At 51.8% G+C, this 22,963-nt stretch overlaps 1 protein-coding gene and 1 long non-coding RNA gene across 2 annotated transcripts; one reads left to right on the plus strand and one right to left on the minus strand.

The window, feature by feature from the left end:
- Positions 1–16,451: 16,451 nt before the first annotated feature.
- Positions 16,452–18,090, plus strand: ARL4C (ADP ribosylation factor like GTPase 4C). The gene has a single exon (XM_035331758.1). The coding sequence runs from the start codon at positions 16,528–16,530 to the stop codon at positions 17,104–17,106; it is 579 nt and encodes a 192-aa protein (XP_035187649.1). The 5' UTR covers positions 16,452–16,527; the 3' UTR covers positions 17,107–18,090.
- Positions 18,091–18,363: 273 nt separating this feature from the next.
- On the minus strand, positions 18,364–18,777 carry LOC118169921. Its single transcript, XR_004752350.1, has 2 exons — positions 18,609–18,777; positions 18,364–18,574 (listed from the first exon to the last, which is right to left on the minus strand). It is a non-coding gene; the product is annotated as an uncharacterized LOC118169921 (long non-coding RNA).
- Between the last annotated feature and the right edge of the window lie 4,186 nt (positions 18,778–22,963).

Consider the following 22,963-nt stretch of genomic DNA (forward strand, 5'->3'; position numbering starts at 1 on the left):
CCGAGAAAGAAGAATCTGAGCCAAGTGGGATTTTTGACCTGCTCTATTGTTGGACCACTTCCCACTTAAAGTCTTAAGGCTGAGTTTCACAGCAAGCCAACCATTTGATTTGGCAGACGTGCTAGGGCCAGGCCTGACTTTTAAGTAATGCTGAGCCATAAAAAAAGAAAATACACAGGTCCACAATACAAAGAAAAAAAAAAAAAAAAAGCTGTTCTTGAACAGCAGTCAAGAGGGACAATAAGTCTTCTCATGTTGGGAAGAATTAGCCAGCCTTTCCTTCCCACTGAGCCAACATAAGGAAGGGAAAGGCTCAGCACACGGCCAGCAATGCCGACACCCAGAGTAAACAGAGGTGAGCTGCAAAGTTGTCTCTGGACTGAGCTCACAAACAATGGGGCCCAAAGGGAAATGGAAAAGCAAATATTAATGTTTTGCCATTCACATGGCCTCAGAGAAACAATGCCTTTAGTTGGACAACACCTTGATGTCTTCCTCGTCCTCTAAAATGTCATCTTAGGACTCGTGATTTCTTTGGATGAAGCAAGCAGTTGTTGAGGGCTGCCTGCTGCCCAGTGAGCCCTGCTGCCTGCCTTTCCCATGCTAGAGGAAAGGAGAACATGTTTATAAAAGTATTCCCCTGGCACAAAGTCACGCTCCTCCCCGTGAAGCAAAAATCAGAAGCAAACAAGAATCCCTTTGGCCTTGATTGTGGCCATGAGGACAGGGCTTGGATGAAGAAACACAAGCACCAGCTCCTCTGGAACCCGGTAGAAAAAGAGTGAATAAAACTTAGTGAAAAAATAAACCTGGGAACAATTTAAGAGAGACAGAGATGAGGTCTTGGCCTGTTCTTCCTTCTACCTCTTCTCTGTCAGGGTGTTGCAATATGGCTTTATCAGGCAGTCCCTGCTCCATGAAACCACAGCATCCCTGGGAGCTCCCCTGGTCTCTGTTGACTGGGGTCCCACGCCAGTGCCAAAAACGAGGAACTCTGCTGGGGGAGGGCAGTGTCTCCTGTGCCATTGCAGGGCTATGCAAGCCATGCCGAGATGCAGCTGGGCTCTTATCCCACCGTAATTGTTCCAGAGGCAAAGGAGACCGAGCAGGAGGGGAGCAGAGAGCCCTCGTGCTTGGGCATTTGGGAGAGGATGTTGGCATGGAAACTGCCGTGTGATTAAAGCGTCCCTCTCCACTCTGCTATGTAGGAGATGGGCTGCATCGTGCCAGACTTCGCTCTCATTGTGACTCTTACAAAGTGAGCCGTCACAGTTTCTTTCTGAAATTGGGCTGTTTCGGCAGTGTGCCCCTGTCTCGGAAAAGATGTGGCGATGCTGTCTTCTGCTGTCTCCAAACAGGAGCTGACCTGCCGTCTCCAAACAGGAGCCATGTCCATCCCAAGCTCTCCTTTGTGCCACCTTTTTTTCTTTTTTTTTTTTTTCTTTTTTTTTTGTTTGTTTGTTTGTTTGTTTTTCCATAAACCTCCCTGCTTGGGATGAATCCCTTTTTTATCATTCTCACATTCTTTTCACAAGTCAAATGGGTTGCAAATGGGTTGCAGTAAGTTTTAACTTAGTAAAGACAGAGGAGTACACTGAAAAGTCTCAACAGCAGTGTTTCCTCTGCGTAGCAGCCAATAAATCATGCTGTCCCCTGTAATGGAGCAGGTTCATTAAATTGTACCACTTTGATGTTATCTCGCTGGCTGAGATGCAGGGAAGTCTGGGAAAACACATGATACTTTGAGGGGAAAACATTTGTTTTGTTCATTAGTATGCATTAGAGCTTGGCTGCCTAGTAGCTAGTCACCACACAGTAAATAAAGCAGCTCTGATTTCAGGTGAAAAGTGAGAGAAATATCTCCCTAGCAGGTGTGGTTAGCTGAAAGCCATTCTCAAGCTCAGCTTTGTGCAGAGACCTCCAGCCCTGATGCCCTATTGCTGACTCCTGCATTCCACCTGGGGGCAAAACACAGGGCTCAATGTCCAGTCCTAGGGACATGCTCAGCCTGGCTGTCCCTGTGCAGTGTCTTCCCTGCACGAGGCCTTCATTGACACACACAGCTCCTCCACCTCTGCCTGTGCTGGTTGGTGGCATCTTTCCCTTGCAGCCCACACGTAACAAGAACAGGAGCAGAGAGGATCCAACCCATCTGGCTTCCCCAGGAGGGGAAGGTGAGGAGATAGGGCTCACCTCGGGGAAGGGAAAGACACCATGAGGGCATGGGCATCACAGCCAGTGGGAGAGGTGAACAGGGGGCGAGGGACCGCTATTCCCAACTGTGCATCCAGGCAAGCGATCCCCCAAATCAAAATCCTTTAACAGGCTCTGTCACACTGCAGGGGGATATTCTCCTGGCCTGGACCAGCCTTGGAGTTGACCCTACCCAGCGAGTCCTTCCCATGCTACTTGCTACCAAAAAGAGCCCACAGGGATGGAGAGTGACATGCCAGAGCTCCAAGCTGGTGTTCAGAGTGAGGACATAAGGCACATAGGTTGCAGGCACCCCGAGAGGCAGCTGGTGAGCTGAGGGTGGTCACAGGTGGTATATTCCCCACTGAACATTGTGCTCAGCTTTTAGTGCATCTCTTGTGTTTCCAGGAAACAAAGAGCTGCTGGGATGTGCTTGTTCTGTGGTGGATGTCTCTCATCGCTGCAAAATGCTGCATGTTACTTCAATTATTAACGGGGGGAAAAAAAAGGCAGCTAAATCGCTGTTCCCCACACTTTATATACCAATTAATTTTATTATCCAGCAGCAGGTGCAGTTAGCACCAGGCTTACATAATCCTGCTCCTGGAAAATAGATAAATAAATAAATAAAAATGGTGAAAAGAACATTATGGGATTGCACCATCAAGTGTCCAGATATTAAATTGTGCTGGGATAAAACTTGCCTCAAGCAGCCTTAATCCGGGTGCCTTCAAGTGGTTCCTCAGCACTCCAGAGGAGCTCTGAGGCAGGGAAAAACCCCAGAAGGAAGGTGACAGTCTGGGGGAGGGTTTCTAAGAGCCTATTGCAATCAAACAGAAAATCCCAGAAAGAGCAGAGGCCCTTTATTTGCTTGTGGTAGTAAAGTTGCCAGTAACAAGAGAGAAAAGCCTTAAAATCTCACAACGTGTACAGGTAAGAAAATGTCTTCCCAGTCCACAGGATGATAATATGATGCCCAGCAAATGTAAGCATCAGCTGGCTTTGGCAAAAGCCATGGGAGGCCCAGCAGGGCTGGCTGAGGAGCTGTGATTCCCATGGGAGTATTCAGCAGCTCATCTCATGGCATAACCAGATCCTCTGATCAGAAATAATGGGCAGCAGACTCATCAAGACGTGAGCTGAGGACATCCACCGGATTTCAGATATCTGCCCTATAAAACATGAAGAGTGACAGAAAAATAAGCTTTTGAAAACTAATTTCATACAAATTCACCCAATTGTGCATCTTCATTTCTGATGTAATTTATATTGTCAGGGAGCTCACTCCAGTGATAGTTTTTTCCCCCTTTAATTATTAAAGCGAACTCAGGCTTGGAAGATTCCAAATTAACATAGACAGCAGCAAATGGAGGTGTCACGACTCACCCTCATGGGAGAAATCTGATGGCTGTAAGTAGGCTGCACTCGCCTATCTGGGAAAAGTTTGGATACACACAATCCTCTTGCTCTGAGCGTGGTACCCAAGAGGAACATGGTTCATTTAATTGCACCATGCTTTTCCTACATCTGCTCCGCTGGAAGACTGTCCCAGAGACACTCCTCACCAGCTTTCCCAAAGCTTGGATGAATTATGGACTTCAGAGACCCCCAGCTCTCCATCAGCCAAACATGCCAGGAGCTGCCCAGAGGGTTAAAGTAGTGATCACAGAAAGATGGAAAACAGCACTCACCTGGAAAACCCAGCTTCGAATGGTCTAGTACCACAAATTTGAGCTAGATTTCAGCTTCCTTACAAATACAGTGAGAAACAAGTCAGAAGTAGCTCATACATATATGAGCTAGTGATGAGCTATATGATGCTCATACATATATGAGCATCAGTAGATGACCTGAATTTGGCAATGAGGGCTGGGCACAGATGCCCCCTTAAGTTGAGCCCCCTTAAGCCATATGGGAGCTGTAGACTCACAGACCCCAAACTCCTGGCTCTGAGGTGTGGCTGCAGCCCAATATCCACGTGCTGAATATATCAATAAGTAAAGGCTAGTGTGAATATACGATCAACCTCACGCTGCTGTAATTGCACTGGTATAGCTGAAGCCTCTCCTCCTCACTAGCAATAAGAATTGCAAAATTGTACCACGGGAACTAATGATTCCCTTATATATTTGGGGGAAAATATGCACACACAAGAGGTGAATGTTAAATGAGAGTAAAATTGATAGATTTAAACTGCCGACTCAAATTATGAGGTGAAACAGTGAACCCGCGATTTAAATAATCTTTTCTGACAATAAGGCAAGAAAGATACCATATATCTTCCTAGCCGACTTCTGTTACCATCATGGAGTAATATATGTCTAAAATCAAAAAAACAAGTGCAATTTCTCTACCCCAGGACCTGCTTTGCAATTTCGACTTCTATGCATATACAAAACAATTACAGCAGACTACATTTTTTTATATGGTCTATTTGAATAGTGTCTGCTACGCGCCCAGAATCCTATAGCATCACCTCTCCTTCCCCAGAGGCAGACTCATTTTATGTTCTGCTTTCCTTGCTGATGGCAGGTGCTGTAATTGGTGCCGGCAGTGTGCAAGGGCACAGCCAGGAATGCAGCCTCCAAAACAGCTGGCTGGGCATGTGCCCTCCTCAAAATATGTTCTCATACCTACATATTTCAAAGGCACCAGCTACAATGAGAGATCGTCCTGGTAGATGGCCCAACTACAGCTCAGACATGGGCCAAGAGAGGCCGGGGGGGGGAAGGTCCAGGATGAAAGCACATTAATTCTTTCTACAGGAAGAGCTTCAGGCACCTCTTTGAACAGCCCCAAGCCCTTGCAGAGACACAAGTGAAAATGGAGCTTTCGGAAACCTCTGCATCTCCCCAAAGCCCTGCCAGAACTGATGACAAGGTGATACTTTTTCATGCTTTTAAAACAGCAGAGCACAGTCTGGGACTTGGCTGGATGACAGACCTTGGCTGACAGATATTTACGCAGGCAAGCAGGTCACAGCAAAAACATTTTTTGAAGAGAAATATATTTTGGGGGGTATTTCCCTACAGGCATTCCTGCCATTCCCTGTCATTTCCTGGCTGCAGCAGCTGAGTCACAGCTGGCTCCAGAGGGCTGAGAAAATTCAGGAGGAGAAAGGTCACCGGTTTTGGTGTCTCATGTGACCTCTACCAAAAATCAGAGGTGAAGGTTTATAGGTGATGGTGCAGAGCCCCTTGCTCCCACACTTGTTCCTCCCTAAATCCCCAAGGTCCTTCCCTTTCCCTGCTGTTGGTTACTCCACTAGACATCCTTAATCCCTGTGCAATCCCAAACTACTCCTGCAACCCACTGCGTGCCCTGTGCCCCCGTTCCCTAAGGCCATTGACTCAACTGTCTGTCAGCAGAAAAATTTGGGCACTTCTCATCATTTGTCCTCCCGGACCAGGCTCGGTGCCAGCGGTGCCGCTGGTTTGAGCGGTGGAGCGTGATGACAGGGACATTTTTAAAGGAGAACAAATCACCAGGCTGCTGCTTCTCAGAGCCTCTTTCCTCCGGTTTAAGTGGTGCTAATGAGGGAGGTCAATCCGCTTCCATTTGTCCCTGCTGCACAAGCTGGGACATTTCTCTCTTTTGAGAAAAAAAAAAAACCTCCCAGAGCACTTTCATTTTTAAAGTTGCTCAGCAAGCGTGTCCCTTTCTGAGGATCAAAATGCTTCCAGAGGCTGCGGCAGGCATGGCCGCACATTCCTGTGCCCTAGAAGATGGCAAGAAGTAGGCTAGGGCAACAGGATCCTAGGGCAAAAGGACCCTAGGACAAAAGTAGACTGGAAAAAAGTCTGCTACCCCTGCCCTGGACTGCATGAGCTGGACGCTAGGTAGTAACATGTTGAGATTCACAGTAAAATTGCAAGAGATGACACTGCCAGGGCCCTGCAAGGGGCTGGGAGCCTGGTGCCTGCTGCTCAGCACCAATGTCCAAGATGCAGCCTTCAAGGTCACCTTGCAGTGTGCTGGGGCTTCCTGCACCACAGGGACAGGGACGTGGCAGGGCAAAGAGAGGATACCAGCAGGATCTTTGTGTGGGGACTAGTGTCTTGCTAAGGGGCACATCAGAAAGGATGTCTCAGAGCCAACAGATTTGGAGCCCTGATCTCATATTCCAGCCATCTCATACTCCAGTGGCCTACGCAGGAAGCAGTCCTATTTCCAGGAGACAAGATGCCAGACCATGCCACATGCCAGACAATGCTGGGTGTTTTGATAAAACTCAGCCTACATCTCCCCATGCAGCCAAATCCCTCAACCTTGGCACGCAGTCCCTGGGGAGCTGCCTTTCCTTGCTGTTGCAGCAGCTGGAAGTGGTTCAGGAGCTCCCATCTTCATGGCAGCAAACCTGGGCTCCCAGTTCCTCCTCCACAGGCAATTTACTGGGCTTTTGGGGCTGTTCCCCTGCCCTTTCTTGAGGGGAAAGATGCTGCCTCCTCCACAGGTACTGGATGTTTCCAGGCAGGAATCAAATGAAGCTGAACAATTCCAGGAAGCTAAAAATGGCTGGGGAAGCAAGAGTGCATGGAAGACATATCACTCATTCCTGCCACCACCTTCTTGCCATCGTCATTTGTCTAAGCCCCTGGAATATTCACCAAAAAGGCAAAACTGTTTCCACATTGCTCTAATAAAAACCTAGCTTCTGAGAGCAGGGGTGGCCTGAGCTGCAGGCACTCAGCTCAAGGCAGACAGACGCGTGGAGCTGCTTCGGTGCGTGATGCACCAGATCTCACCAGGTGGGTGTTTACAGAGGACAGACTAAAAATAAGCAGCATGCCATGGCAGCACAGCTGGGAAAACATGTCAAGTAACATTTCTGGGAGAGGCATATCAGGGCGATGGATGTATCAGGCCCTTCAGGTGGCTGCCTCTGGGTGCATCTGCTGTGGCCATACAGGCAGGGACTTCTGCCCCTGGCCAGCAATGAGATTCAGGACAGGCTGTGCAAAATAGCTTTTGTTACCCGTGTAAAGTTTGATTATAAAACAGCAGTCACTTCTTATTTATCCTGGCTGAGCGCTATTATATTTGTCAGGCGAGGTGAGAGGGCCAGCATGGAAAATGAGAGCCAGCCCCATCAAGGCACCACAGCCTTGGCACCAAAACCTCTCCTCTACAATTAACAAAAGTTTTTTTTTTTTTTTTTAAGTATGGACCGATTTACAGTCAATCCAGTGCAAATTTCTAGCTGAACCACCCTGAAAAATCCCATCCTACTCCCTTCTGCAGAACCAGCAATACTGATACCATACAACACCCCAGAGCCCTGGGGTGGTTTCTTAAAAATCCTGAAGGATTATTCAGGTTTCACAATTCTTACCTTTCTATTCTGTAACTAGCTCCAAAATCATATATTTTTTTTCTTTTCCTTTTTTTTTTTTTTTTTTTTTTTTTTTTTTTTTTTTTTTTTTTTTTTTTTTCAAGGGAAGCAAAGATTCACAAATAATCACCTCTCCCAAGGTTTAGACTGTACAGAACAATATAAAATACTGTAAGAAATAAAGTAAGAAATAGTGATGACACTCTCTGTGTCTCAGGAGATCTGTTTTTTTGCTTTATTGTTACAGATTGCTGATTGATAACAATCCTCCTAGAAATATTCATCTTTGAAAGGGAGAGGGAAAGAAGCCCAAAACAACTCTAAATTCTCTGGAGCGCTTCCCTTTGGTGAACGGGCTCAGTGTGCCTGACACTAATTAATTAATCTTCTCAATCTAAATTGCTTCTTCTGCATCCCCAATCTACAGCGGAACTTAAACAAGACCTGAATACATAAGAGGGGGAGCTGAATTTATTTAAAGTATCATTTAGTAGCATCAATTTGCTCGTCTTCATTTTGGATACATGGAAGTCTGTGCTTTGTGGCTGTAGTCTGTGAGTTGTAAAATTTGCTTGGATTATTTTAAAATCTTGGGTCATCTCTGCCTTCCTGGAAGAGGAATTTGCTTGTGTGTGTGTGTGTGTGTGTTTGTGTGTGCAATTTCTAAATAAAATGGGAATCTGTGGAACAATGCCTTTCAGCATAGCTGGGCTCAGCACTTCCTGCCCATTGTGGCCTAATGGCAAAGCTGTAGTTAATTTGGATCAATAGAGACTTTTTACAGCTTGTTGCACAGAATAGATATTAAAGAGATATTAAAGCTAATAACATCTGATGAGCTCCGGACTATACCACTGAGTGTGCTCAGGGGAAGCGGCCCCCCGGCCCACCTGCCCCAACCCCGAGCAGGGTGCCCAGCCCCACGTCCTGGCGCCTCCTGAAGCTCCCCAAGGAGGAGACCCCAGAGGCTGTGGGCAGCCTGTGCCAGGGCTGCGGCACCCGCCCAGCACAGAAGTGCTGCCTGGTGCTCAGAGGGAGCCTCCCGGGCTCCAGGCTGTGCCCAGAGCCTCTCGGCCAGGCCCTCGGCCTGCCGGCTGCACTGTGCCTAACGCAGCCCCGGTGCCACCAGCCCCTTTGGTGACCAGGGCACGCTGCTGGCCCGTGCTCAGCGCGGTGCCCACCAGGACCCCAGGGCCCTTCCTGCAGAGCTGCTTCCCAGCTGGGTGCCCCAGCGTGTCCCAGGGCCTGGGGCTGCTCCTTGCTCTCCTGGCTGGGCTCCCCCAGGCTCCTGCCAGCCCATCTCTGCGGCCTGTCCCTGTCCCTCTGGGTGGCCGCACGGCCCTCTGCTCGCTCCTCCCGGCTGGGGGCCCTCTGCCACATCGGCCACATCAGGACTGGACCTGGTGCTGACCCCTAAAATGAAACTCCAGTCCAAGCCAGGAAAAGAAACAGTGACCCAGACTTTTGGGGCCAGGCTTCCCCTGCGGGGACAGCATAGGACCGTGCCGGCACCGTGCCCAAGCAGCAGTCAAACGCTTCCCCCTAGCGCCGCAAGAGCACAAGAGCAGGAGCCCCACCGAGCTGCGACTGCAGCAACCGTGGGCTGAGCTAATATCCCTGCTTAGGGCATGGTTTTGTGGGTTTTGTTAGTGTGTTTGTTTTATTTTCTTTTGGTTATTCTGTTTGTTTCTTCACAAGTCAGACACAAGGGCCATTGAAATGCAAACAGCCCTTCTGCCACCCGGCTTCCCGATGCTGTGCCCCGAGGACCACCGGGTGCTTGAACTACAAAGGTGCAGCTTCAGAAGAGGATACGGTTGGGTGGTTCATTTATTATTCCTTTATTATTCACATTAATGCGTGCCTGCTCTGGCCTTGGCACCTCGAGAGATCCCAACTGATGTAGGGAGGGCTAGGAGGAGATGGCAAGGAAAGGCAGCAGGGAGAGGAGCAGGTGCAGGAGCAGCACGAGGAGCCAGGGAGCTGACAGGTCGGAGCACAGCAGAGAGCAACACCATGCCTCGGGTGGGATGGAGATGGACGGGGACGTGACAGCTGCACCAGCAAAAACCTGCAAATGCCACAGGGAAAGCACAGCTTGGGACGGGTGGGAAGTGGTTCCTGGCAGGGAAATGCTGTCAGCTGGGTGAAGGAGAAGCTGACAAGGCTTAAAATGAGTTTTTGTGCTCTGGGTGCTGCCAGCGAGGCTGCTTGCTCACAACTTATCTCCCTTCCCCTCCATGGCAAGTGTGGGTCCTTCCTTGCCCTCACTGCTCAGCCCCTTGCTGATTAGCTACAGAGCACCTTGCTCTGTAGTGGTGGCTCACAGGGACAGGGACACGAAGGGCAGGGACAGCATTTTGCCAGGTGACAGCCCCTGGTAATGCCAGATGTGAGGGGCTCCTTTGTACCCCCAAAATGCATATGTGAGGCCTGTCGCTGGGCCATCACCAGGTGGCCCTGGAAAACAGCCTATGTCAGTCCCAAGTCTTGCTGAGCCTTAACTCAGATTGTTTTTATTTTCCAGAAAGGTTTTGGCTTTCTGAGAAGCATGACAGGCTCGTGCCATCTGCAGTCATCCCTCTCAACCAAAGGAAAATTCAAATCCAAAAGGAGAATTCATGTGAAGATTTTCAAGTCCTTCATTTGCCAGTTATCACAGGGGGCTGTGACCCAACCACGTGCCCCAGGGGCTGTCATCCTCCTTAGGAAATAACACAGCACTTACGGGTAAAGCAATCGTAAAAATCCTTTGCTGCTGCAAAGTCCACACACCTGCTGTGAGCTTTGCTCTCTGCTGGGAAAACTGAAGGATTTCCATGGGAGCAAGAGGCTGTGGGAGGGACCCCACAGCATCTGCCCTGGGGTGATGAAGTGCTGGCTGTCCGGGCTGTTGCAAGAAATGCCTGACCAGGCTCTTTGTCCGCCTCTCCAACCAGCTAGAGGAATTTAGTTCAGTGAATATAAAAGACCAAAAGAGGGCAGCTTTTAGCTCAGATTCCTTCCCCAACACAGCTAACAGATGTGCTGGCTGGGGCAGAAATGTGCAGCTAGGACCAGGACACCCGCAGCGCGAGCCCACAACACCCCATGGCTATGTGCCTTCGGCTTTCTCCCCACTGCCAGCCTGTGTGGATCTCACAAACATCAGCATGGGCCTACCCCAGGGCATGGCTATACCACTAATCCTAAATCAGACACCTTCCCAGGTCACGTCCCCCCATGGTGGCCTTCCCAAGGCTGACCCTTCATGCTCCTTCATGCTCATCTTCTAACACGGGCTGCCTCCCTTCCCCAGGGATGGCGTGCCGTGGTGAGGAATGGCCTGATGGCCCAAAAGCATCACTCGTGCTGTAACTCCAGCCTTGTGCAGTGCACACGCAGCCCCAGCCCCAGTTGTATGCTTTATTACATGTCCCAGGCCTCACTCGCCTTAATTACAACTTGGTTGCACTGAGCCTCTTATATCAGGGAAAGGCTGCTGTGCATTAATCAGGTGAGAATTAGCAGCCCAGATCTGACCTCCAACATGATCCTGGTGTATTTTATCTCTAAATCAGGCTACAGCTGGCTAAAGTAGCTGCAAGCAACTGTACAACAGCTAAACACAGGTAAATCAGCTCAGAACAGGATTTTCCCTCTAATCACCTTTAAGGAAAAAAAAGGGGGGGGGCGCACCAGCCCCCACCCCCCCCCCCCCCCCCCCCCTTCTTGCGGGGGGGGGGAACCAGAAATTCATGGTGCAAATCACACAAGGAGGCAATCTGAGATGCTAGCATGCCACCAGAGAGCACGGGGTGATTCATGAGCCCTAAATCCCTCCCAGCGCTGCACTTTCACTCTCTTTGCCACGCTTGCAGCTAGGTAGGCTCCCAGATTTATTGCCCTGGGAAGGGTGCTTGGAAATTGATAGTTTTTCTAAGCCTCGTGCTTATCGCTGGCAGCAAGGCTAATCCCCTTTTCTTTCTGTGACAGGGTTGCAGAAAGACTGTGGGGCAAAATCTGCAGCTTTGGGCCGGAGTGATGCCAGAGCAGGGAATGGCTGAGACCCGGTGTTATAGGGACAGGAATGAGGGAGGGTGAGGATGTGTTGGCCACATAGGTTGTGTCTGCAGACAAACCTGAACCACCCTGATTCATCCTGCCTGTGTGTGCCTAACCATCCCAGATTCAGCATCCTTTCTTCTGTGTGGGTGTGTTTAGGCTTTGAGTTTCCAGGCTGCCACCATACCTGGCTGCACAGGAATTGCTGCTGGGCTCGGGCTTCCCCAGGCCTTTCCTCCTCTTCTGTGAGATGGGGAAATGATTACCCCAGCTAGAAATGTCCCCGTCACCCTTCTGAGGGCAGCAGGCAATTTATCTGCATGGAGCCCCTGATGCAGCAGATAAAACCCAAGGCTGCCGAATCCTCCACCCATATAACACATCTGTGCTTAAAGGAAGACATCCTCCTTTGCTCACCCTCTGCACACCAGATTTTATTCCCTCCAGCTCAAGCAATCAGTCACGACAGCCAAATGAGACCTTTTTTTTTGGTGACCACGAAATACCAGCGCTGCTTTGCTCCATCCAGCATCAGATCAGAGCCCTGCGAGCACGCCAGCCTTGCTTCTCCTCCCGGTGCACTCACTCGTGGCAGTAGGACCCAGCACTCGCCGTGCAAAAATGACGTCTGTCATCTCAGCAAATAGCAGGAACAAAGGCACAGAGCGCTCCTCTTTTGTCTGTGCCTGCTCAAGTCAGGCAAAGGTTTTGTTCCTCCTGCAGAATTGCAGGGGGGGGGGGGGGGGGGGGGCAAGTGACAGGCACAGTCAAGGCTGTGATGCAAGCACAGTGCAAAAAGAGAATCGTCTTTGGTGCAAATCCCAGCATAACTTGTCAAAAAGCCCTCGTGCTCAACTGCATGTGCTTTAACCTGCAAGCCTGTGCGTGGTGTGAGTTTGCAGAGGCAATTTCTGGGCAGGTTCATGCTGAGGAGGTCCCTCTTTGTCCAGCGCATAGGTAAGTGCTGGTATTCTGCCACAGGACATGGAGAAAGCTGTTTGTAAAGCTTCAGAGATGGGTGGTAGGAATTCATGGAGAAAAACAAAACAAAACAAAAACAAAACATTATAACACACACCTGCCCTGTCCTTGTGTTCCTTCAAGGGCCTCCACTCCTCATTGCTTACAGGGCCACGGTGCTGGGCTGTTTTCACATGAAGTCCTTTGAAGGAATATATATATATTTTCCCTCATTTGTGGCTGCTTTAGCATTTCCTGGAGATCAGGCTGCAAAACTGGCTTTAAGCTGGTCCTTGAAGGACTCTGCTTGGCCTGAGGAGAGGCATCCGAGGTCATGAAATGGAGCTCAGCTGCTGAGCTGCAGATGAACGGATTATTTCTCATTCCTGCATTACGAGCACTTGTGGATTCAGTCATTTCCCCACTGCTTTTATCCATCCTTCCCTCCAGCCCTCCACCCACCCCCAAGGAGCTCCCGGGGACCTCTCAGGATCTTTCTCCTCTGAGCCATGAGACCTCCTTGGTCCTAGGAGTCAGAGTGTTGAACACATGTTCAGTCCTTAATGAACCTTCATTACGCAGCTTCATTAGCCAGGGAGGGCTGTGGCCAAGCCTGGACAGGTCCTCAGGAAGGAAGGGGAAGTGGAAGGAAGGGAAAGCAGGAAGCAAGGGGCAAGAAAAGGTTGCTGAGCACAACAGGTCCAAGTGTGCCATCCCCCAAAAGCCTCCCAAAGGACTGTCAGAGCTCGCTAACAGCAAGATTTCCTACATCTTGTAGGAAATACAGCATCCAGGAGAGCCACAGCCCTGGCAGAGCTCACCCCAGAATCACTGGCAGAAGGCTGGGGGTCCCCCAAGCCAGCTGGAGGTGCCAGCCCCATTCCTCGTCCCTCCACAAGCTATCTGAGGTCTGTCTCTTAGCACAGCCTTCGAGCTGTTCCCACAGCCCAGGCGTTAGTCACAGGGATGCTATTAATTAGCCTCAGAGAATCCCCAGGAACGGGGGCAGTCCTAATTACAGGCCTTGCCTGTTAACTTTGTTTGGGCTGGTGTCTCTTTTAAGGCAGAAACAAAAGGGAGCAGACTAAGACAACTGATGCTAGAGAGAATAAATGGGTGAGAGGCGCCTGCATGCTCTAGGAGTTGCAACACTCTCTGCAAACCAGTTTTCCCCCCAGGTCACTGGATTTGCCAGAGACTGCTGACAAAATCTGCTGCTCCAGGGCTTCATTTTGCCCAGGTGATACAGGGCTAATTGGTTTTAGATCAAAAATCACCGTCAGGGATGTTCTGTGCCTGTGCAGTGGAAGCGCAGGAAGCATCCCTGCGTTGTCCATGGGCATGCTGCTGGTGGATGTGTGCCTTCTCCATCCCTTTGTGTGCCACTGAAATTAAAAAAAAAAAAAGAAGAAAAAGGGAAAAAAAAATACATCGTAGCGCAAGATTAGCTGGGGGATGGGAGATGGGTTGGTGGGGCTGGGAAGAAATAATTGCCATGTCTGAAAGCAGTTACTATGGCAGCAACAGCCTTCTTGCTGCTGGAGTGAAATGTTGGGGACCAGCGAGCGTTGCCTTTGTCAGATGCTCCCAGACACACATTTAGATGCTAATGCTGGCTTTAACCTTGGCTGCATAACCTGGGGGTGAGGGACGGAAAGTAGAGGAGGGGGGGATTTATGGAAAAGATGGGTTTCGTCTCCCTAAATTTGCCACTGAATGGACTTGGCATACTCCTCTCAGCTGCGATTAAGGCTGGTATTTCTGCACTTAATATTCAGCGGAGGTCTTAACAGCTTATTTATGGATAGCTGGCATTAGCTGAGGCATAATTCACCACTGCAACACTCCTGTTTATCTCCGTCCCCTTGGGATCATCTGATATAAGGCCATTTTTTTTAGAACATCCCCTAGGTTTGATCAGCCTGTCTATCTAATCTTGCCTTTATTTATAACTCACAATCAATGCCGGGGTGAAAAAAGGAGGGGCATCTCTCCCTTTGACTTCAGTTGTTGGGAGAAAGAAATTTTGGTGGCCTGTTTCGACAGGGAAGCCTTTCAGCCTGAGCCTCAAATCTGTCTCCAGCAGTGGGAATGAAAGAGGAGCAAGGGAGCAGAGCTCCGGCTCCTGCAGTAGAGGTGATGGATGGGAGAGGGCTTCCCAAAGCTCGTCCCAGGGCTGGCAGTGCTGTCCTTCGTCCACTCAGGGGGTTAAGCCTGCTGTAAGATCCAGCTATTTCCAGAGCTCATGGCACACTCCTGATCCTGCTCTGCTCTCGTACTGAGCCCTCAGTCAGGATGTGTTGGTTTGGACATCACCAGCGTGTGGGTTTGGCTTTGTGCAGTGAAACAGAGGTTGGAGGGGCCCCTCGTCACCTCCTCCCCCTGGAGCTGGCACAGCACCCGGGTCAAAACAGGGCTGTGATACCAAATGGAGGGTAAATTGTGTGCTAGGAAGCAAGCCTTGTGCTCTCCCCAGGCAGAGAGTGGTGCTGAGTACCTCACTGGCTGGCAGGGGGGATGCCGGGACCCCTGGATGGAGGCAAGGGCAGCCCAGCCCCGGTGGTGCTGTGGGGCTGAAGGGTGTGCTGGACCCAGGAGCTCACAGCCCAAAGGCAAATTCCTGCAGTTAACTCACAACCCCACTGCACACAGATCAGCCACTAATTCTCACGGGTTGCACTGGCTTTGGGATTATCCTTAAAGGCAGCATTTAAGAACTTTTGCTGGAGCAATTTAGGCAGAAGAGATCTGAGCGGTGACACTGCTCACAGATTTAGCCCTGCTCTCCTATCCCTGCTGTTTTTCTTTACTGCTCCAGCTCCTGCAGCCAGGTGACCTCTCACAGCATCCTCCACTTGCTCTGGGAAGCTCACTACCTTTGTGTGGTCGCGGAGAAAAGCCAAAATTCACAGCAACTCACAGGCCAGCTGAGCAGAACAACCCCGGTGCACAAAACATTTTCCAGCCAGCCCTGCACCTGCGTGATGCCGGTGCCTTGCTTTCTGAACGTCTGTGCAGCGTGTGGAGGTGATACCGTGCCAAGGAGCCTTCCTCCCAGCTGCACACCGGGCTCGTGGGGCTCCCTGCACTTCTCACGTTGTCACCACGTGGTGATTTCCACAAGAACGGCGCCCAGTGTCACCTCCCGAGCTGCCTCTATTTTTAATGCTGGCGTGTGTTAGCAGGTAGCCACGTCTCCACACAGAGCAGCGGGAACACGTCCTCGGGATGAAATATGAATAGGAGACACGATCCCGCTCCAGCCTGACAATCCCCACTGCGGCCTAAATTAAAAGCAGGATCAGTCTTCTGCAGTACGCTGCTTTCTCCGGGGCGTTTTAGTTAACCTGTCAGCCCGAGCGGATGCCCATTTAGCAAATGCTCTAAGAGGGGATGGGGAACATGGCAGGAACAACCCCGCTGCTGCTCTTTGGCTCAGACACAAGGCCAGGAGCAAAAGCAGAGAGCCCGGCAGGCTGTCCCCGAGGCATGTGGTGGGTTGGTGTGTCCCCGTCCCCACACCGACACGCGAGGGCTGTGAGGCGCCGAGATGGCTCCGGCGGTGCTTAGAAAGCACGAAAAGAAACGTGCCGGGGCCTGGCCTCGGCCGGGAGGGAGCAGGGAAGGAGGCGGAGAGGCAGGGAAGGAGTGAAGGAGGCAGGGAAGGCGGCAGGGAAGGAGGGAAGGAGGAAGGAGGCAGGGAAGGAGGGAAGGAGGCCGGGAGGGAAGCGGCGGCGGCGCAGCCCCTCCTCCCGGGCGGGGCGGCAGGCGGCGGCCGGCAGTCCCCGAGCCCCGCCGCGGCGTGGAGCCGCGCTGCCCGCCGCTCCGCCAGCGGCCGAGCCGAGCCCAGCCGAGCCCAGCCGAGCCCAGCAGGGCTGGGCCGGGCCGAGCCGAGCCGGGCCGGGCCGGGCCGAGCCGAGCCGGGCCGGGCTGCGGCGGCGCGGGGATGGGCGCTGGGTTGTGAGGGGGGGGCGGCGAGGGGCGCCCCGGAGGCGGCCATGGGGAACATCTCGTCCAACATCTCCGCCTTCCAGTCCCTGCACATCGTCATGCTGGGCCTGGACTCGGCGGGGAAGACGACGGTGCTGTACCGGCTGAAGTTCAACGAGTTCGTCAACACCGTGCCCACCATCGGCTTCAACACCGAGAAGATCCGGCTGAGCAACGGCACGGCCAAGGGCATCAGCTGCCACTTCTGGGACGTGGGCGGCCAGGAGAAGCTGCGCCCGCTCTGGAAGTCCTACAGCCGCTGCACCGATGGCATCATCTACGTGGTGGACTCAGTGGACGTGGACCGGCTGGAGGAGGCCAAGACGGAGCTGCACAAGGTGACCAAGTTCGCCGAGAACCAGGGCACGCCGCTGCTGGTCATCGCCAACAAGCAGGACCTGCCCAAGTCGCTGCCGGTGGCCGAGATCGAGAAGCAGCTGGCCCTGCACGAGCTGACCCCCTCCACCACCTACCACATCCAGCCCGCCTGCGCCATCATCGGCGAGGGGCTCACGGAGGGCATGGACAAGCTCTACGAGATGATCCTGAAGCGGAGGAAGTCCCTCAAGCAGAAGAAGAAGCGGTAGAAGCCCGCAGACGCGTGGACGGGTGGGAATGCAGACAAAGGAACCGAGGGGGAGAGAGAACCAAAGCGATCCTGTTTTTTTGTGTTTTCCTTTTTTTTTCCCTTTTTTTTTGTCCCTTTCCAAAAGAAACGACGACAATAGCGGTGATAACAATACCGCTCCTGCTAGCCAAGCCCAGATCCTGACTGCGGGCGAGAGCCAGGATCTCCTTCTCCCGCTCTCCCCCCTTGCCCACCACCTTTTCCCCGGCCGGAGGGCGGCGTGGAGCATGGGGTGGCTGCTGGGCTCAGAGCTGGAGATGCTGTGAGTCCCCTGGCCGGGCCGGAGGTGCCCTGAGCCCCCTGGCCAGGCTGGAGATGCTCTGAGCGGGACAAGATGCCGCAGGCGGCCGAGAGCCCGTGGAGCCGGGGTGGCCCCCCCAGCGCCCCTCCGTCCTTGAGGGGTGCGGAGGCCAAGGGGTGAACAGGGCAGGACCCTGTTAAAGTGCATTTGAGTGAGGGCAAACGCGCGCCTGGAGCTTTTAATGCAAGGTCAGCCGGTGGGGAGGGCGGCTCTTGGCTGCCCGCATCCCTTGCAGGGGGGCTGGAGCAGCGTAAAATGGGGGAGGTGGCCGAGGGGACAAAACCCAGCTGAGGGGACAAAACCCGGTCAAGGGGACAAATCCAAACCCTGCAGGCTGGTGTTTTAGGGAGCAGATGAGTGCAGAGCACAAGGGCAGGCAGCCTTCAGTAATGCCGCAGCGGCTGGGGGTGTGTAGCAGTTGGTGACTGGTGCTGAGCTTTAAGCTGTTTGCTTAAAAAAAAAGAAAAAAAAAAGAAAAAAAAGAAAAGGGTGAAGTGAGGGGCATCCAGGAGTCTCTGTTCTCAAAGGCTTGGTTGTGGCTTCTCCTGAAGCAAAGCCACGAGCAGATCTTTATTGTGCCCAGGCATGCTCCAAGGTGCTAATTTGCTCCAATTGGGGTGACCCAAAATACAGATTACTTAAAAAAAAAAAAAGCTTTGTACACCACGGGGTGGACTGGTCACCGTGCTGCTCTGCAGCTGGTGTGGGAGGCTGGGGCAGCGCCTGTTAAACGGGAGTTTGGGGAGGTTGTGGCAGGACGGACAGCTGCTGGGTGAAATGGGCAGAGCTTGCAAAACCCTGCAAAAAGATTGCAAAATGCGGCAGGAAAAAGGGACTCGGCAGTGCCGGGAAAACGACGGGGTGTGGAGAGAGGGGGTGAGGCGGGGGGGAAGCATGGGGCAGGGGGGAGGTTATTTTTTTATGAAGATTTAAACCCGATGGAAAGCAGAGAGCCCCTGGTTGCCAGCAGGTGAATGTTTGGGCACTGAGGTGGGATCAGGCCAGGCTGGGGGCCCATAAGCCATTTGCTGTCAGTGTTTTGGCCCAGGAACCAGCTCTCTGTGGGACAAAAGCAGGGTCCCCACTCCCCACGTTGCCCACAGACGGGAGGGAGACATGGGAAGCCCTTGGGGGCGAATGCCCTGAGTTTGGAGCTGCACAAGCAGGCAGGAATTTGTGGTGCTTTTTCACCAGCCTTTCTGTTCGAAAACCCTCCCCGAAACAGCCAAGGAAACCACCAAGCAGACAAAGAAAAAAAATGCCCTCAGGTTTCAGGGAGTTGATTCTCCCCTTGCAGCGACAGAGCGCGGTACCTTTCCAATGGCATTTTGTCAGAAAACAAACGCTGCCGCCAAGCAGTACGTCTCTTTTTTTTTTTTTTTTTTTTTTTTTTTTTATTTTTTTGCGGGATTTTTGTTCCTACACGAGTCCCGACTTGTGCGCGGAGCGAGTGGGCTGGTCCCATCAGCTTAGGAGGCTCTGTTCCTGCTTTGTTGGGTTTCCTTTGCTTTGTCTTCACCCGGAACACTTTGGTACTTGCTGTTGGGAGAGAGAAAAAAATATTTATTTTTGATGCCACAGAAGCCAAAGGCTTAAACCTTTTTTTTGGTGAGTGACCCGTTCCAGAGGCAAAGCACAGAACTCCCTTTGCCCACCATCTCAAAAGTGATCATGGTTTAAAAGGAACAAATGCAGGTGTTGGTTGTGTGTTTTGCCTCCTCGCCGTCAAGGTGTAGACCTTGGGTCTGCTGGCACTGAGCATCCCCTTTGAGATGTGGCTGCTTTTCGGCCAAGCTTTCAGGCATGCGCTTGGCTCGCGTGCTCGAAGGCTCAGCCGAGGCAGGCGGGATGCCGTCGTGGTGCCATTCCCACCAGCTCGGCTTTCTGCAATAATTAAAAGTACTTCTCCAATTAGTAGCTAATGGCTTCCGTGGTATTTCTGTAACGTTTCACGACTGTGCTGATTTTCCTGTATGAAGATGAGCATCGCCTACGGTGGGCTAGAAGAAGAGGTGCTTCAGCAGAACAGCAGTTAAAGGAAACCGCCCGTGTTGTTGCTCTGAAAACGAGCCGAGCGTTTTGCAAGGTTGTGTGTCCTCTAAATCTGTTTCAATGACCCTTTTTTTTAGCAGACGTCATGAGGTACAGGTCTCATTCCACGAGGTACCTCGCCGTGTGCCCATCAGTGTTGGAATCCTGCTGCCTGTGTCTTAGCCCTGCCACTGACCGTCAGTCTCTGTCCCTCCTGTCTTTCCTCTTTTTTTAAAAGATGCAGACATAATGCTGTGAACTGAAATAAATTATTTATACAATGAAAGGGCCTGATAAAAAAAAACAACACGTGTCCCTCCGCTTATTTCTCCTTGTCAACACCGCATTTTAGGGCCGGTTCCCAGAGCTCGACGCGAAGGAGCTTGCTCCTGCCTCCCTTGGGCACAGGGACAGAGAAGTGACCTGCTTTGGGCCAGCAGCCCAAAGGACAAACCCTGGGACAGGACATCCTCTGCCACTCGTCCCTCTGGGGCATCAGGAGCATGGAAAGCTCAGCAGTGGATGAAATCCGAGACCTTTCGCAAGTCACTTAATTTTTCAGCATCTGCACTCCTGTGTGTAAAAGGGGAGAATACTTCCCTGCCGTGGTGGGTATTTGCTTCCCCTCTCCCTTTTTATTTTAAACCTACATGAAGTACCCTGTGCACGGCCCTTAGAGGAGTGAGGTCTTGCTTTTGTTTGATGTAGGAGGTTGGGGCTTTTGTGGTGCAGGCAGGGGCACAGCTGGGGCTGCAGGGGTTAAGGCGCTGGGCAGGCATTTGGACACAGGATGCTGCTGGGCTGGGCTGAGCTGAGCTGAGCTGCAGGCGGCCCCTGCTCCCGGGTGGCTGCTGACACAGGAAGCTTGGGTGACATCTCGGAGATGAGAGCCAGAGTGGGTGGTAAATGACTTTTTATTTTATTTTTTTATTTATTTTTAATGGTGACTTTGCAGCTGGCGAGGAAATGAGTCGAAGTGGTGACGGTGCGATTTGACGGGGCACGTATCAAGCACGTACCCTGCGAGAGGTTTGCCCAAGGCTCATCCCACGTGGTGTCCCGCATGCCCGGGTGCGAGGATGTGCTGTGTGCGTTGCAGGATCAGGCCCGTGGGGGAGGCTTTCCTCCTCCTGGTGTAGAGGGAAGGAGCTATCCCTGAGCCGGGCTTTGTGATGGAAACAGCCAGAAGGGTTGGGGCTGTAGGTTTTGAGAGGCTGTGGCTTGGTGTGTGGTTTCAACAAGGTCTGCCGCCCCGGGGCTGCGAGCAGGGGGACTTAGTAGGGGTGTCTTGCAATTTATCTAACCCTAAAGCCACTGGCTTGTGGAAAGGGGGCTGTGCCTCTGTGCAAGCAAAGCTCCTCGTGCCTTGAGCTGCAAGGATGGACATCCTCCTTCAGGCCACACAGCCTCTCCTGGCTGGAGAGTGCCTTTGTCAGCAGGGGGTCTGTGTGTTTAGGCCAGTTGTCATGAAAACCTTGCACAAGGAGCTCCCTGACCTCACCGTGCCCCGAAGCAGCACTCTAGCCCTGATTTATACTGCTGCACCATCTCCCTGAGCAGGGAGGCCAGCAAAACAGCCAGCCACGCTGGGGCTGGGGTCCCCAGCACCACCTTTTGGGACCCTGATGGTGTGTGGGGCCCAGGACACCAGGCAGTGCCCCAGGATGGTGTCCCTGGGGGAAAAAGCAGTGAGGAAGCAGTTGGGATGTCCGCTGCACCAGGTCTCTGCCAGCAGGTAATAGGGACCTGCAACTTCTACCATTCAAAGGGCAAGAAACTGCAAAGAGTGTCCCGTCTCGGTGGGCTTTGCTCCAGCTGAAGGTGTTTGGGACAGAAATAAGCTCAGAGATGAGCTAGCAGCTCCAGATACCCCTCCAACAGCCTGGCATGTCCCACATTCTTGTGCAGGAGGTTCATGATACCTCCTTCATCCCAAGAGCCCTGCAGCTCCTCTTCTGCACTTTCTGCCTGTGCCTTGCCTCCTGCTCTATCAGCTGAGCACATCCTTCTCCCTCCCTCCCCAATTTGCCTTGTTAAGCTAAATCCCTCTGCTTTATTTCAAACAGGATTTGCTCCCAAGCAAGTATCTTTAAAGGGATCATCTTGGTTAATGTAATTCCTAGAGCACTGAAGCTTTGGAGCACGGTGCAATGCAAAGAGATATTTCTTTGCATGGCACGAGGTACTTTTGCTCAAGGTTTGTGTGGTGTGAGGGTGACCAACTCTTGAAAATGGGCTAAGAAAAATAACTTGCTGATTCAAACTTAGGCCCTGTTTGCTTTGCGTTCATTCATCCCGGAGCTTCTTCAGTGTGAATTACCCCTGATTTTTGTTTGAGCAGCAAAAGGCCACTGCAGTGAGTCAGGTCTGCAGGACACCAGGCACTTTGCAGGTATATCATGCAAAAAGGCCTTTATTCTTCGTGGCCGCTCGCTACAAGAAGGACATGGAGGTGCTCGAGCAAGTCCAGAGAAGGACAACAAAGCTGGTGAGGGGTCTGGAGAACAAGTCTTATGAGGAGCGGCTGAGGGAGCTGAGACTGTTTAGCCTGGAGAAGAGGAGGCTCAGGGGTGACCTTATTGCACTCTACAGGTACCTGAAGGGAGGCTGTAGCGAGGTGGGGGTTGGTCTGTTCTCCCACGTGCCTGGTGACAGGACGAGGGGGAAAGGGCTAAAGTTGTGCCGGGGAGGTTTAGGTTGGATATTAGGAAGAACTTCTTTACTGAACGGGTTGTTAGTCACTGGAATAGGCTGCCCAGGGAAGTGGTTGAGTCCCCATCCCTGGAGGTCTTTAAAAGACGTTTAGATGTAGAGCTTAGGGATATGGTGTAGTGGAGGACTTGTTAGTGTTAGGTCAGAGGTTGGACTTGGTGATCTTGGAGGTCTCTTCCAACCTAGATGACTCTGTGATTCTGTGAAAAAAAGAGACAGCACTCACCCATTAGGACAAAATGGAGACATTTCAGCACAAGTGTATTCTTAATGAAGGTATTTTGTGATGACTAGGGAATATGGAGATATTCCCTGGGAATATCTGCTCTAATGAACCACTCTGTTTATTTCAGCTTAGCTTGTGTTTGCTTCCATCAGATATTTAAGTGAGGAAAGCTTATAAGAAAAAGCACCTCTCCAGCAACTACATTAAAATATTGGTGGGAGGTGAGTTATGAGCCCTTCGATCCCGCAGGTGTTTGCGCTGGAGCCATCCCCAGCCGCCAGGTGACCAGCAATAATCCCCTGCACCCTGGGGCATTGAATCAGCACGAATGACCTCTTTGTCCTCCCTCCCTGACAGTCTTGACTAACGGCATCTCCTGGAAAGCTGCTTGCAAAAATGCTTCAGGGTGAGGAGGTTGCCAGAAGTGTTTCTGTGCCCATGGCTACGACGGGGTGCTTGCAAACACCGGGGAATGGGAGGCAGAGCTCATCTCACCCAGCAGAATTATTACTGCGTTGTTGTTAGCATTACTTTGGCCCGGTGTCT

This window comes from Oxyura jamaicensis, chromosome 7, assembly GCF_011077185.1.
Source record: "Oxyura jamaicensis isolate SHBP4307 breed ruddy duck chromosome 7, BPBGC_Ojam_1.0, whole genome shotgun sequence".
Classification (NCBI taxonomy): domain Eukaryota; kingdom Metazoa; phylum Chordata; class Aves; order Anseriformes; family Anatidae; genus Oxyura; species Oxyura jamaicensis.